Source organism: Corvus brachyrhynchos, unplaced genomic scaffold (genome assembly GCF_000691975.1).
Source record: "Corvus brachyrhynchos isolate BGI_N302 unplaced genomic scaffold, ASM69197v1 scaffold279, whole genome shotgun sequence".
Lineage (NCBI taxonomy): Eukaryota > Metazoa > Chordata > Aves > Passeriformes > Corvidae > Corvus > Corvus brachyrhynchos.
In genome coordinates this window covers 6,104,240-6,118,425 of record NW_008246060.1, presented here as the reverse complement: position 1 = coordinate 6,118,425, position 14,186 = coordinate 6,104,240, and the positions used below count along the sequence as shown (strand labels likewise).

The 14,186-nt window shown below is 39.1% G+C and overlaps 1 protein-coding gene across 1 annotated transcript in view; it reads left to right on the top strand.

Annotated features, from left to right (window-relative positions):
• The window catches only part of GLUD1 (glutamate dehydrogenase 1), a 17,214-nt gene extending 8,454 nt beyond the window's left edge, over nt 1–8,760 (top strand). The window contains exons 6-12 of the mRNA XM_017746423.1: nt 1,131–1,268; nt 2,332–2,469; nt 2,595–2,675; nt 3,447–3,570; nt 4,700–4,791; nt 6,711–6,773; nt 7,399–8,760. Coding sequence (XP_017601912.1) covers nt 1,131–1,268; nt 2,332–2,469; nt 2,595–2,675; nt 3,447–3,570; nt 4,700–4,791; nt 6,711–6,773; nt 7,399–7,518 — 756 coding nt within the window. The 3' untranslated portion in view covers nt 7,519–8,760. The remainder of the gene's footprint in view (nt 1–1,130; nt 1,269–2,331; nt 2,470–2,594; nt 2,676–3,446; nt 3,571–4,699; nt 4,792–6,710; nt 6,774–7,398) is intronic.
• The last annotated feature ends 5,426 nt before the right edge of the window (nt 8,761–14,186 follow it).

Genomic DNA, 14,186 nt, shown 5'->3' with positions numbered 1-14,186 from the left:
GAATTTGTTGCAATGTTTTATAATAAAAAATTCAAGGAGAGAAGGAATTGAGTGTTATGATCTTGTTCCATTATAAAATGAGCAGTTGGAAAAATAGAAACCAAGACCTTATCCTAAATTTGTAAGGTTGAATGTACATTTTTGGTGTTCCTAAGACTTAAGGATTTATGTAGTTGAATTTTGAAAGGGTTTGATAGTCAGTAGTATGCATTATTGTTCCTGACATTTCAAAGAAATGAAACTTGTTCAACTTTAAACAGTGTGTTAAATGGAGGATTTGAGGAACTGATTTGTTTTGTTGTTTTCAAAACGTGCTTGTTAGAAATAGCAGAGTAACTGTAACCTCCAAATTGTCCTCTAGTTAACCTGTGGCCTGGAACAAATATCTCTGCCTTACACAGACCCAGCAGCACACTCATCTCCCTGCACTTTGGCATTTTCATGCCTGGCAGAGGACTCACCAACAGGCACTTAAGCAAAACTTAGACTGAAAACACGGCCATAAGAAAAGCGAAAAATTCTTGTAGGAAAATGAGCATAGAGCGTTTCAAAGAGACCTGAGGCATGACAGACTCTTCTATCAAAGTTTGCTTCTAATGCATAAGCAAAAATCCTAAGTATAATTGAAGCTAGGTTATACAGGAATTTATTATTCAGCCTTTTTTTCAGCACAGAATCGTACTACAAACTTTCAACATCAGTCACGTGACTTTTTGGTTTGCTATGTGTGTTCTTTCACTTCCAGAATGTCAGCATTCTGGAAGTAAAGGAACTTAATGGCCTTGTCACACAAAAATTCACTGATCTCTAAGACGGTGCCAGTCATGAAGTAGATACACAGAATGTTCCTATGTTGATAAACATCATAATTTTGACACTTTTGTAGTAGCATTAACTCTTCCTTTCTATATTTCCAGTATAAAGTCTTCCCACAACTGTACATAATTTCAGCAATGGTATTCAGATAAGAATACAATGCATATAGATTTCTTCCATCTTGCCTATACACATCATCTAATGCCAAGATGTGCCAATAGATGAAGGACTATTTAAAACTGTGTAAGCCTTAGCAGTAATCATCATTTTAGCTGGAGGGTTAACTGCTTTTTCCTTTCTCTTTCCACTTTCAGGGATTTGGTAACGTGGGCTTGCATTCTATGAGATACTTGCATCGGTTTGGTGCAAAATGCGTTGCTGTCGGAGAGTTTAATGGTTCTATCTGGAATCCTGATGGGATTGACCCAAAGGAACTAGAAGATTTCAAATTGGTATGAAGCTCAGCTAAGCAGAAAGAGTTTCGTTTTTGTCAGCTTTGCAAATACATAGAAAGACTGATGACTGTAAACTGGTGTTGTGATATTTAAATGATGCTGCAAATAGTCCTTACAAAGTGGCTTAGAAATGTTGATTATTCTGATTCTCCTTATCCCCAACAAGAACGCAAATGCAGGTGGTACCATTTTTACCCTTTGACCTGACTCTCAAAAAAATGTCTGTATGTGTGCAGGCTAATTACTTTGTTTTCAGAATTGGAATTCTTCTTATTTTGGCTTTCTTATGCCTAAACTAGGAAGGATGTCTTAAGGAACCAGGGCAAGGAGGTTCCTTAAGGATTCCTGACTGAGAATCACAAGCACATGGTCATTGAAGATGTACAAAGTGTACTTTTGCTGTTACTTACCTATTGGATGTTTTTGAAAGAATGAAAGCCTGCCTGGCAGTGTGACTTGAATGTGTAGTTCATAATAAAAACTGGATGTGGTCTTTTTATTTCAATTTCCAAGTGAAGCAGACTTGAGGGGACAGTTCACAGGCACTAAAATACAATCTTCTACTTAAGTTTCTTAGGGGCTTATTTGATGTGTCTTTTTTTATATAGGGAGTACTTGAATTTCTTTATCACCCTCTTTCTCAAAGGAATGAAGATTCTATCACTAAACAAAGTCCATCATTGTAGTACTGAATCTTAAAAACCTTTTGAATCTTATGTGATGCAATTTATCCTGGGTGTAGCAGACTAGTGAGTCATTTCAGTTGTTTAAAAACTATTTTAAGAGCTGAGAGGGAGGGGGTTTTTTACATATTCCAGAGCCCAAATGGTTATCAGTGTCTATGCAGAGAGCAGTTATGCTTCAGTCTTGGGAACTTTGACTGTTATTGAAGCTTTGTAGCTTGCTTTTTACATGTAAGTAAGGATAGGAATTATGTTATGTGTTGTCTCTCTAGTACTGTTGCTGCTCCCTTTTTTCTCTTTGAAAGTCAGAAAAAGGGAAGAAATTCAAATGAGTGCACAACACACTAAAACCACAGTGGTTTGTTTTCTTCACACAGCAACACGGGACAATCATGGGCTTCCCGAAAGCAAAGCCACTTGAGGGCAGTATTCTGGAAACAGACTGTGACATTCTCATCCCTGCTGCCAGCGAGAAGCAGTTGACCAAGTCCAATGCACACAAGGTTAAAGCAAAAGTAAGTCAAAGAATTCAAATGTAAATGAAAAGTAGAGAAGGTCTGTTTAAGCACTAACATTCTATAATCAGCATGGAGAAACCCAAATCTATACCTCTGAGTTACTCTGCTGTGATTTCTTTCAGATTATTGCTGAAGGTGCCAATGGGCCTACAACTCCTGAAGCTGACAAAATCTTCTTGGAGCGGAATATCATGGTTATCCCTGTAAGGTTCTATCATGACCTTTGATTTTCATTACAAAAGGAACATTTTTGTGAAGAGAACCAAGACTCTAGTTATTGAAGGCTTTTATTACTAGCCATTCATTCTCTAAGAGTGCCTTTTAGTAACTGATGTCTAGGAAATGGGTGCCAGTGTTGCTGAAGATTGATAATATTTGTTAAAAACCTCACTACAACTGTAAGTGACCAAAGATAACAATTATTAGCTGACATTTGCTCAATTAAAAAGTGCACTAAACAAAGGAAGAAGGAAGAATAAATATTCTGGCCAGTGTATAGATACAGCGTTTTTGGGTGATGCTCTGACTGAACTGCGTGCTTTAGATTATATAGAGTATGTGTAATGATAATTTGAAAGAATAAGACCTATCCAGCTATAATGACAATTTTTTCACAGAGAAAGGGTGTCCTGATCAAGTGATCTTGCCAGATAGAGTGGCTTATCTTCAGCCTTTACTCACTGAGATGGCCTAAGAATGCCCTACTTTCCTTAAACACTTGTGCTAAAATAGAAATAGTCAGTCAAGCACATCTAAGCTTCATGTGTTCTAAAGTCAAGTCCTATTTTAAATCAGTAGAAGTAATCCCTGAACTGAAGAGGGTGTTGTCCTGTAAGAATAAGAACTGGGTTGTCTTGCATACTGCAGTTTAAAGTAGTGCCTTGCACATAATATTTCTGCTTGCTTTTGCAGAATATGATAGAGCTGTCTTTGTCACATGGTCACAATTCAAAATATTTACTATTTCTGTGCAGGATCTCTACCTGAATGCTGGTGGTGTAACAGTATCCTACTTTGAATGGCTGAAAAACTTGAACCACGTCAGTTATGGCCGTTTGACTTTCAAATATGAGAGAGATTCAAACTACCACTTGCTCAGTAAGTGCTCAGTTCTGCTTCTGCACACTGTTTAATTGGTAGATTGGACTAGCAAGCACCAAGTGTGGGTGGGAGAAATTAATACAGAACTCTTCTAAATTCACCACAATTTTCCCAGAAGTCTGTAATTGCTGCATACTAAAGCAAAGGTTTTGTAGGTTAACTGACCTGCAACTCTAATGACTTAAGTTAAATGCATACTTTTTCCGTTATCTTTTCATTCTTTCCTCAGTTTTATAAAACCCTGAAGTCAAGCCACTTAAGTGAAATATTTATTACTTCTTAATAAACATCTTTCAGCTGTACACTTGATATTTAAGAAACATTCAAAGTTCAAGTGGGTACCATTGTTCTGCCCATACAACAATAGAGGATTTCTATAAAGGCCAATAATATAATAGAGACAGGCACTGGAAAAACCTGCTTATGGCTCACAGCTCCACTTACAGTCATTCTGTGCTGCCTACTTTCTGGGAAACAATAACAATTACATGAAGAGAAGAAGCTCAGTGGAGAAGAACTGGAGGATGTTTCATTTTAAACAATATTCTGTAGAAAACATGAGAATCCTGAGACACTGGACTTGACAAAACATACACCTGCATAGTTTTTAATATAACATTTTCTCATAAATCATGCACTGCAAGGTGTTTCTAAAGTAGTTGAGAGTTATGGCAATTATCAGTGAAAATACCAAAGCACTGCTCATGTCCTAAGGAAAAAAAATCCTAAAATTTCCCATTTTTTCTTAGCAATTACTGTGTATTACAAGTATAATAAGAGATAATTGATGGCTTTAACTTGCAGAAATATTTTGTCTAATACTATCTATCAAGTTAGGAAAATTAATCCAGATTACTCTTACCAGTTTTATAAGGATAGTCACACTTGTCCTGTGACTGTACTATAGCAGTATTACTACTGATACTGGAATCATTCACCTATAAATAAAGAAACATCAGTATCTTCCCCTTTTCTTAGAAAACAAAAATAAGATGACTCCCTTTACCCACAGCCCCATTTCATGCCATTGAATGCTGAAAGTCCTGGGATCCCCTCCTTTGTTAGGGAAGCATTCCTTTCTTTGTCAGTTACCTTGCATCTACTTTCTTTCTTTCTTTCTTTCTAGTGTCTGTCCAGGAAAGCTTGGAAAGAAAATTTGGGAAACATGGGGGAACTATTCCAGTTGTGCCTACAGCAGAATTTCAAGATAGGATATCGGTAAGTGCTTGCTGCTGGTTTTTTTTACTGTCAGGGGAGCTGTACTCTGATATTATAACTGCAATCTCAATTTTACCATTGTAGCTGTCACAGAGCACTTTTCCCCAAGCAAAGCATTAGTACATAATTAGCCTGATGGCCAAACAAATAAAGCAAGCAAATGATCTGAACTGCTTCGGAATATTGGAAATAAGCTATTTTTTCTTTCTTTTACTTCAGCCCATGCAAAATACCTCCAATATTGTAAAAAAGCTATGGTTTTAATGGAGTTGCTTTTTGTATTTTGGAGCTCTTGTTGATATAGTTTGCCTGGTTTTCCAAAAAACTTTAAGCAAGATCCCACACCACAGACAGTTTGATGTTTCTGTAACTCCAGAATAAGAGCTGGATGAAAAATTTTAGCTTGTTCCTCAAAGAGTGAATCAGTGGGCAAAGAAATGCCAGGTAAAATTCATTGCTATCTAATATGCAGCAATACACGGTAGGGAAGTTCCCACACGAAGTGATGGGTTGCAAGCTGATCCATTTGCATTTAAAAGGAAGTTTTGGAAGCCTAGAAATCTGTAAGAGTCAATAAGCAAATCCAGCATAAGAAATTGTTCTGAAGGGATAAGACTTACTAATGATGGCACCATATGAATTCAGAGTATGCTGCCTTCTGAATACTGTGTGCAGGTTAGGTCTCTGCATCTTCAAACACTGGAGGTGTGGAAAAAGTTCAGAGCAAGATCATAAGGATAGATAAAAGTACAGGAGCTTCTCTGACATGGAACAATGAACTAACCTAGGTCCTACTAGCCTGAACAAGGCCTGGGGTGGAGACAGTGATCTGTAGAATGAGGCATATAAAAAGGGGTGGGTAAGGATAGATTGTTTACTGCAGGGAATGATAGAAGAGAGTGAGATAGGTTCAAACAAAACCAGCACAGTGAGGTGCAGAAAGAAGAATAAGGGTATGGTTCCTAGCACAGCAGATAGTTCAGATGTGCAATACTCTGCCAAGGGATACATGGAAACTAAAAGCATCAATTGTTCTTAAACCCAAATTCAGGAGGAGATGGGACAAATGAGGAGGGGAAAAATGTCCAGCAAGTTGTGAAAAATATTATACCATGCTTCCTCAAGAAGAAATCAGGGGAAATGCATATAAACTTGGACTAAGTTGGATGATATCAATAGACTTTAGCCTGATCCAGAGGGGTGCATGTTCATGCATGTTAGGCTATATGAGTAGCATGTGTGATGGATTCTGTGGCTTAAAGCAAATGCTGGATCACTTAAACACAAGCCATAGAATCTGGCCTAGTACTTTCTACTTCCAGCCCAAATTGATATTTCAGGGAAGGCAAGTATTTTGTGGAGCCCAATGTCCAATTATTAGTAAATTACAGCAATCAGGATGATGGAACATTGAACCTGTAATTTCTTCAACTGCTTATTGTTCTGTGTATTTAAATTTTAATGGGAATAAAGTTATGGAGTTGCTAAGGGCTAATACAATGTGGAATATATGAATTTGGGATCTATGACCTTCCTAAAACCTGTCTGTCTTCAAAACAATTGCAAGAGGCCTCTATAGGTTGTTGACTCTTGGGAGCTTTTTTGTTTAATATTTGCTGTGTGGTCTGAAGGCTGAAAACAGTCATTACTATAGCAGTAGATAATAGTAGCATCATGCATCTGGAAGCTAGGCCTATAAAAGACTTCAGTGCTCGTATCTGAGGTTTTAGAATTGAATTGACCGTAACTAGCTCTTCAAGTAACACAGTAAAGGCTATTTAGATTCTTCACGAATCATTAGAAGAGAATGAGTGAACAAGCTTCAGTAATTATGGGAATCGAACACGTCATTGTCCTCAGCACACAATGAGAACCTGTTTGTTTCTTGGATTAAACTCTGATTTTATTCCCTGTTACAGGGTGCATCTGAGAAAGACATTGTACACTCTGGATTGGCTTATACAATGGAACGTTCTGCCCGGGTAAATATTGCACTGCTGTATATACTTACATGAAAGGAAACTCACGTGACTTTGGGACAGTTTTTGAATATGTTGTACAGAATTTCTTTGCAATTAAAGGAGTAGGTAAACAGTACATGATTAATGGAAGTCACTTAGAGTATGAAGAATCTCTGCTCCCTGCCATCATGGCCAACTTTTAACTGGGTATAATAAACATTAGAGATTATTCTAGTAGAAGCTGTAGTAAGTAGAAACTTTTTAATTGTCTTCTTGTACCTGGCTAATCTGGGACATGTAAAGTGCTTTAAAGCATGAGAGTGCTTTACTTGACCATTAACAGTTTTAGATGAATTCCTCTCTGCTGTATGTTTAATTAGCGGGCCAAAGGCTACTTTAAACATCTGGTCTCTCCCTATCACTGTAAGACTTGAAAAGGGATAATATAGTGACCTGGGAAAGATGTTCTTCCCTTTCAGTTCTCAGTTGTAAGGGGAATCAAGAAATGTCAGAATTGATCCACAAAGGATCCGCTCTGATACCAATCTAGCAGCTCCTTTTACTCCTAACTTGGATCCTCCAAGCAGAATTGTTGAGGTCCTGTGGAGAAACTTGCAGAAATCACATGTAACCTTTTCTGTTTCAGCAAATCATGCGTACTGCCATGACATACAACCTGGGTCTGGACCTGAGAACAGCTGCCTATGTCAATGCAATTGAGAAAGTCTTCAAAGTGTACAATGAGGCTGGTTTGACCTTTACATAAACAGGCCATTACGGTTCCTTATTGTATCCCACCCCTTGCTGTTAATGTACCCTCTTCTTGAGAAAGCTTATCACAAGTTTACATGTAACCACAAACTTTTCTTTTCTTCTGACATTATAGTGGATTCTATTCTCAATTAGTTTCAGTTCCAAACTAGTCTTTTTTACAATAAAAATCCGTGGATTAGGAAATTGTATACAAGTATGTACCTGAAGATAACAGTTCATCTGCACTTGTGGGGGCCATTCTGGGTGTTTCGCCTACAAAACAAAATGGTACATTTTATGTATGAAAGAGTGGTCTTGCCACCTGAGCCACTTCTCAGACTTCAGATCAGATACTGTACTATATGAGCACCTAGCTCATTATTACTTCATGCACTTTTGTTTAATGACATAATTTTGGCTTCAGCACTTTCAGTAAGGCCTTGTATGATCAATGCTGTGGCATTGTCAAAGGAAGAATGGGCCTCCAGCAGGGATTAATTTTGATAGGAGTCTAGTTTTTATTTGTAGTAAAGCTTCAGGCCTGATTCTCTTAAGGCAATATTTTTTCTTTAACTGTGCTACTGTTACAGTACTGCCTTTTCTTGCTTGTTCAAGCTAGTTTGACTATCATCATGATGTTTGTAGCGCTGACAGACTAATATTTTTATAAGCTGAAACTATTGAGCAACTCTAGTTATGTTTTTAATCAAGTATCTACATAACTATTCTGACTATAGGTTGTTTCCTTTTTTTTAAGAAAGGGATATTCTGAATTTGGTAAGCAATCATACTTAGATTTTTTGGAATTCTTTTTCAGTCTTTTCCTTTCAGAGGCTTTCTGAGAATTAGATACTGCCTCAGTGAACAACTAAAGTGAAACTGAACCCAGAAATCATTGGCCAGACCACAGAGGAGCTAGAATGCTGCTATAAACTTAATCCACTGTCTTAATACACACAGCCTTTTTTTTTTTTTGTCATCAGGAGGTCTTGAAAGTTTTGAACATAAAGTACAACAAATTGGACCTCAACAAAATATTGGATCAAGCACAGTTTTTGAAGTGTAAGGCTTTTGTCCCTTGGAGTCCCCTTGAAGTGCCAGATGTTATTTATGTAATGAATATGAATGTTTTTTTTAAAAAGACAATTAGTCCCTCCCAGAAACTCATGCTTTTTCCTAACTACTTTGTAACTGCATGACATAACCTGGAGAGAGAGAGCAGTTATTAAAAAAAAGTTGACCTTTCCAAACCTACTATGCTGGTGTATTACTGTTTTCTATTTCATGCGATAGCTTTCTGTAGCTAGAGTCAATCTGCAAATCTTCACAGCACCCTTGTCTATTCATTACGTGACCACTACTAAGATACTCCCCCTGAATTATCTTCAGGGGCTCACTCATACAGATCTTCATCTCTTGAAAAATCTTGCCTATCAGCAAGATTTTGAAGTTGCATATATTTAGTAAATAATTTCAGGTCTTTTTAGCTTGTCCTCTAAAATTTTCGTGAAGAACTATTTAGTAGTTAGTATGGAGCAATAAACCTGTGTGATACATTTAATTAGTGGCTTACTCTATCGTATATGCTGGCATCTAGGGTTGTAAAAGTACTACAGATCACCTAAGTGCAACATATATATATATATACACATACACACATATTTTTTTAAAATGTGAACCCTTTGAGCTTGAGAGAACTATTGTGATCAAGGTGTGGATCTCTAAACACAAGTTCTGTATCCTGGATCATATTTTTCAGTGCAGTTTTTACATAAACCATTATATAGTAAAACAAAATTATGATTTTAACAATTCAGCTCTAACAAATTGTAACCAAAACTTGTAGGCTAAAAGCTCACAAATAAACAGTTGGATTATAAAAAAATAGAAATAATCTTAAAAGCAGTGTTGCATTATCTGGAAGCAAATTCATTTAAAGCAAAATTCTTATTATTGTTCTCCCTCCCCTGCTTAATTTCCTCTATAGCTAGTTTGGTTTTGCAGACTCAAAAAACAGGACTCTTTCAGTGCTGGAGCATACAGAAAGCTGGCATAGTTAGCTGGCTGGGATATCTTCTACCTCCACCCAGCTTGGAAGGGAAAAAAAGCCAAAGCCTGCACCATGCCTGTATTCCCCGATTCATTAGCATCCTCTGTTCTTGTGTACACACACATTAACACTTCTTTTCCAGGGACATCTTGGGAAAAAAAGCAGATCTAGCACCTGGCATGATTTTACTAAACCTAGAGATGCGCCCTTAAGGTTCACTGGATCTCTGCTCAGCGGCTTGACTGTAAGGTTACTGACCTCTTGTTAACAGAGTCAGTGTTGGAGACGTGAATCCAAGCATGTCCAAGGGTGGGTGTAACAACAACTTAAGGTAGTTTCAATCAAAGGGTTGAAATCCTTGAGGAGACAAATGCTTGGAGGCTGACTTAAGAGCATGTCGGCTGATTTGCCCTTTGTAGCTAAACACAAGAACCAAACCCTTATCAGCGATCCCCGACTGCTTGTGATAGCCTGCTCTGAAATAATCTCACACCGGTTCTGAGCATTGTTAACCTCGCTCCTAATGTGATCAGACAGTTAAGAAAAAAAAATGGAGTCGCATGTTCCTTATCACATTTTGTGCACATACCTCTCAAGACCCAGCAACAACAACAGAGAGAAGAAAGTAGCAAAATTTTGTACAGTTTCTATGAGTTAATGTGATTTTAGAGGTTTGGCTGCAAAGCAGCTCTAGCCTTTTCCCAGCCCAAGCCACAGCTGAAGACAGATGTCACTCTCTGAGGTGCATGTTATAAATCCTGGGGGTTTTTTACTAAAATTGTGACTTCACTTAGGTGTTAGACCCTCCTTATATATAATGTACCCACACACACAAGTCTTATCTGCCAGCTAATAACCTTATCACTGCATGTATTCACTTGTATGCCACCAGACATTTACCACAAAACTTGCTGTGGTGTTTGGCAGGGAGCCAGTCAGGACCTGAAGTTAGATCTCAACACAGGTTAGTAACTTTTCTAACCACGCCTACTTCATAGAGCAAAGCACATCCTTACCAAGTGCTCTTAAGCTCTCATTCAGCACTAAGTACTGCATAGGTATGCAGTTTGTGTTGAATAGCAGCTCAGCAAGTCCTCTAAAGCTGCAAGTGAATCACATAAGGATGACAACTACAGTGTTCAGAGTTGCATGGTGCTTGCAAACTACTAAATGCAAAATATTTCTATTATACAGAAGAGCAAGCAGAACAATCCTTTTTTTTTGTCCCAGCAAAGAACTCAGTGCTACACTTCTTTTCATTGATGCCAACTATCACCATCAGGAAGAAGTGTCAAAGCAATGGAAATTCTTGCTGTGATTTCAAGATGCCAGGTAAGAAACCTCTAAATTATTCTGTTACTAATTGAGAAGTCTGTCGTATCAGATTCTAAGATCTCATTCTAAGTTCATATGCACACAGGGTGTTCCTGGTATTTGGGGATCTTTTTCTGGGTGTTGATGAGTTACTCAAAATTACCTGGTTCTGATTCTTCCAGCAGCTGTGCCCCTGTGTGGGTTTAACAGGAGCCCTGCAGACATGGTCAGTGCCTACAGTGTGGCTGCATTACCCATCCTGCCTGTGCTGTGCAGAGCTGCTGGAGTGGCACCAGTGACCCAGCTCAGCACCAAGCAGCTCGTGCAGCCAAGTGCTCTGCTGGCAGCAGTGCAACCTTCTGCTGCTGCCATTGGCTCTGAGCGTCACTGTGCTGCTGAACAGTGGTCACATACACCTTAAACACACTTGAGCCTTCCTCTACACACAGCTAGCTGTGATTTTACCAATAAGATCAGAAGCACAAACACAGAGAGGCACAGAGGTTCTTACCTTGTCTGGAGAGGGCTGTTGGGTGCTCAGCTTGTGAGATTTGTGTACACACAATCAGGATTTAGGCTCAGTGACAAAATCGGAGACCAGCTCTCAAGTGTTTGACTTCACTTGCTGCCGACTTCAAGCTAGCCCTTACCCCTCCCAAAAAAAAAAAAAAAACCCAAACGAAAAAACCTCTTTGCATTAGTAGCGTGCCACAGCTTTCTAGCTGCCTGGTCTGTACAGTAATCCAGTCTTTCTAGACCAGTGATTGTAAATTTATTTTTATATATGTAACCAAAGGAATACATGCAAGCCAGGCAGAGTGTAAGTATTGTCTTTATTTAAGAGTATATGTAGCAGAAACTTGTTTACAAAAATTTCAGTGGTACATTTTTATCTTCATTGTCCAAAGCTTTTGCCCCATGAAGTTGCTTGGTTTGCTACATTTTTTACAGCTTTTTCACCGGTTTCAGCAACTTTGTAGACTTCATCAAGTGCTTTTAAAAGAGAAAAACAAGGGTAACTGTAGCATCACTGCAATAGCTTCCCTTTCCCACCAGGTGTGGGACAAGGAGCAAGGCAGGGCTGGGGGCCCTGTCTGGGATTTCACTGTCGTGACATTTTGAAATGAACACAAACATTACCGTACCTTTCTGCCCAGCATCCTTAGCCTGTTCTGCTGCTTGCTGCACAGTCTGGCTCACCGTGTCAACTGCAATTAGGAGGAAAAAAAAAGTCAGTTTAGCAGGCTTTACCCTCCCCCTAATTTCAATAGTCACGTTTTCAAAGGGTTCCCTAAATGTTTCAGGGCTAGAAAATGAATAATTATTCCATAAGGATGGGCATCCTGATCTAGTGGGAGAGGTGCTATTAGGACTCTGGTTACAGTTCCCCACAGTATCCATGGGTCTTGGTATAGATGAAGATTATGGGATTGTAATGTGTGACACCACAATGTCAAGAAATAAACCCTAGTAGAGAATTGGGTGCAATGAAACCTTCCTTTTACTTAGCCTGGCTAGGATCTGCTGAGAGCAGTTTGGTAAAGATTCTTTCACCAGCTGCATAAACTGGTGTTCACTCTCTGAGCTGGTGTGCTGTACGAGCAGCACATCAAAAATTTAGTGATTAGTCTAATACTGTCTCTTGTACCTAAAGAAAATGTATTCTGTAAGAGACCAGAGTAGTTTTAAAGGCGTGGAAAAGTTCAATAGAAGAGAAATGAATACTGAGAAATGAAGAGCAAGAGAAGGTATTGTCTTAAAGGCCTGCAGCCTAGGAAATAATGGTAAATCTTTGGATGATCAGCTTCTAACAGCTCTGCTTAGGGAAGTCTTGCTCACAAGAGTCAGAAGTTTGGGACAAATGGCCTTTCATTGAACCTGTATTTGTTTTATTACCCCTGGCTCCAAGTACTACTTTTCTTAAAAACACCGTAGATGTGTTCTGCACAATAGATACTGAAGGGGTGGCTGACTGATCAAGACATTCCTCATGGAAGTGGCAGGAGGGAGAAATGCTGAGGTGAGGAAAGGCATTTAAGTCTACTGAGAGCGTCTAAAACTTCAAAGGTCTCCAGGCTTGTGTTGAGTGGCTCTTCAACAGTGGTTGTTTTAAGTGTTTCGTAAAAACCAGTGGCCTGTTTCATCCTGAGCTTGTAGGACATTTTCCACCACTTAAAAGACATGCTAATTATCATTACACATCATCTTTTGCTGCAGTTTCCTAATGTGAGTGGTGTTCACTGCTCGTAAGGTGCAGCTAAGGAAAATGCTTCCCGTAGCAGTCTTGGGTCACAGCCGAGTTTGTGACTCCTTTCAGGACCCATGGGATAGGTGCTAATTTTAGATACTTGCAAAGCCCAGTTGTGCCACTCTGTATTTGGCAATGGCTCACGGGACTGTGCCTTTGGGGCACGTGCAAGCACAACAGTAATTGAAACAAGGTAATTAATCGTTGCAAAACCACCAGTTAGACAGTCTTTTTTTTAGTTGAAATCTGGCATTAAATCCCCTTTACTTTCATTTAAATGGGGGTTTAGAGGGTACCTCTAGAATCCTTCTGCAGTCAGTGCAGTACTAACAATGGTGTGATGAGTTCAGCACCATGTGCTGTGTATTTACTGCCTGTCATCAAGGTATGTGCAGATTGCCCAGAAGTGGCCAAAGTTGGGCCAGTGCCTGGGACACCCCTCTGTTGTTCCAGGATCCAACTCCAGCTGGAAGAGCCATGCTGCAGTGCAGGACTTGCTGGGAAGACACTGGCAGGGTTCAGGCAAAGGGCTTCAGACTGATGATATCCAAAGAGCTGGGACAGAGGGGGAAGAACTGCAGCTACTATTTATGAACGTTGCTCTCAGAGTTTGTTGACTCCTGAACACTTAGTTCCATCAGCTGATTGAGATTAGTACTCAGCTTCTTTGAAGATGACAAATGTGACTTCTGAAAAATCCATACTGTCTTCCAGCATAGGAAACAGTAGATGTGTCCCCAGTGTTAAAGGAATTAGGAACATCAAAAACCTGCCACAAAATATGCATTTCTAGGACTACTCTATGGCAAAATCAGAAAGATCTTCATTTTAAAAATTGGTGGTTCCCTTCCAATTGCCCACATCCTGGTGCTTTTCTTCCATGCCTCAGCATAAAAATAGCTGAATTAAGAATAAATCCAAATCCTTTGGAAAAGAGGGTGGCTGTGGGATTATGCATCCTTCATCTTGCTAGCAAAATGAACCAAGTCATAGTAAATAAGTAGCAGACTTCCCACTTGTTTCATTGGGCACATAACCCACAAGTGATATTTCTACAGCATTTGAAATC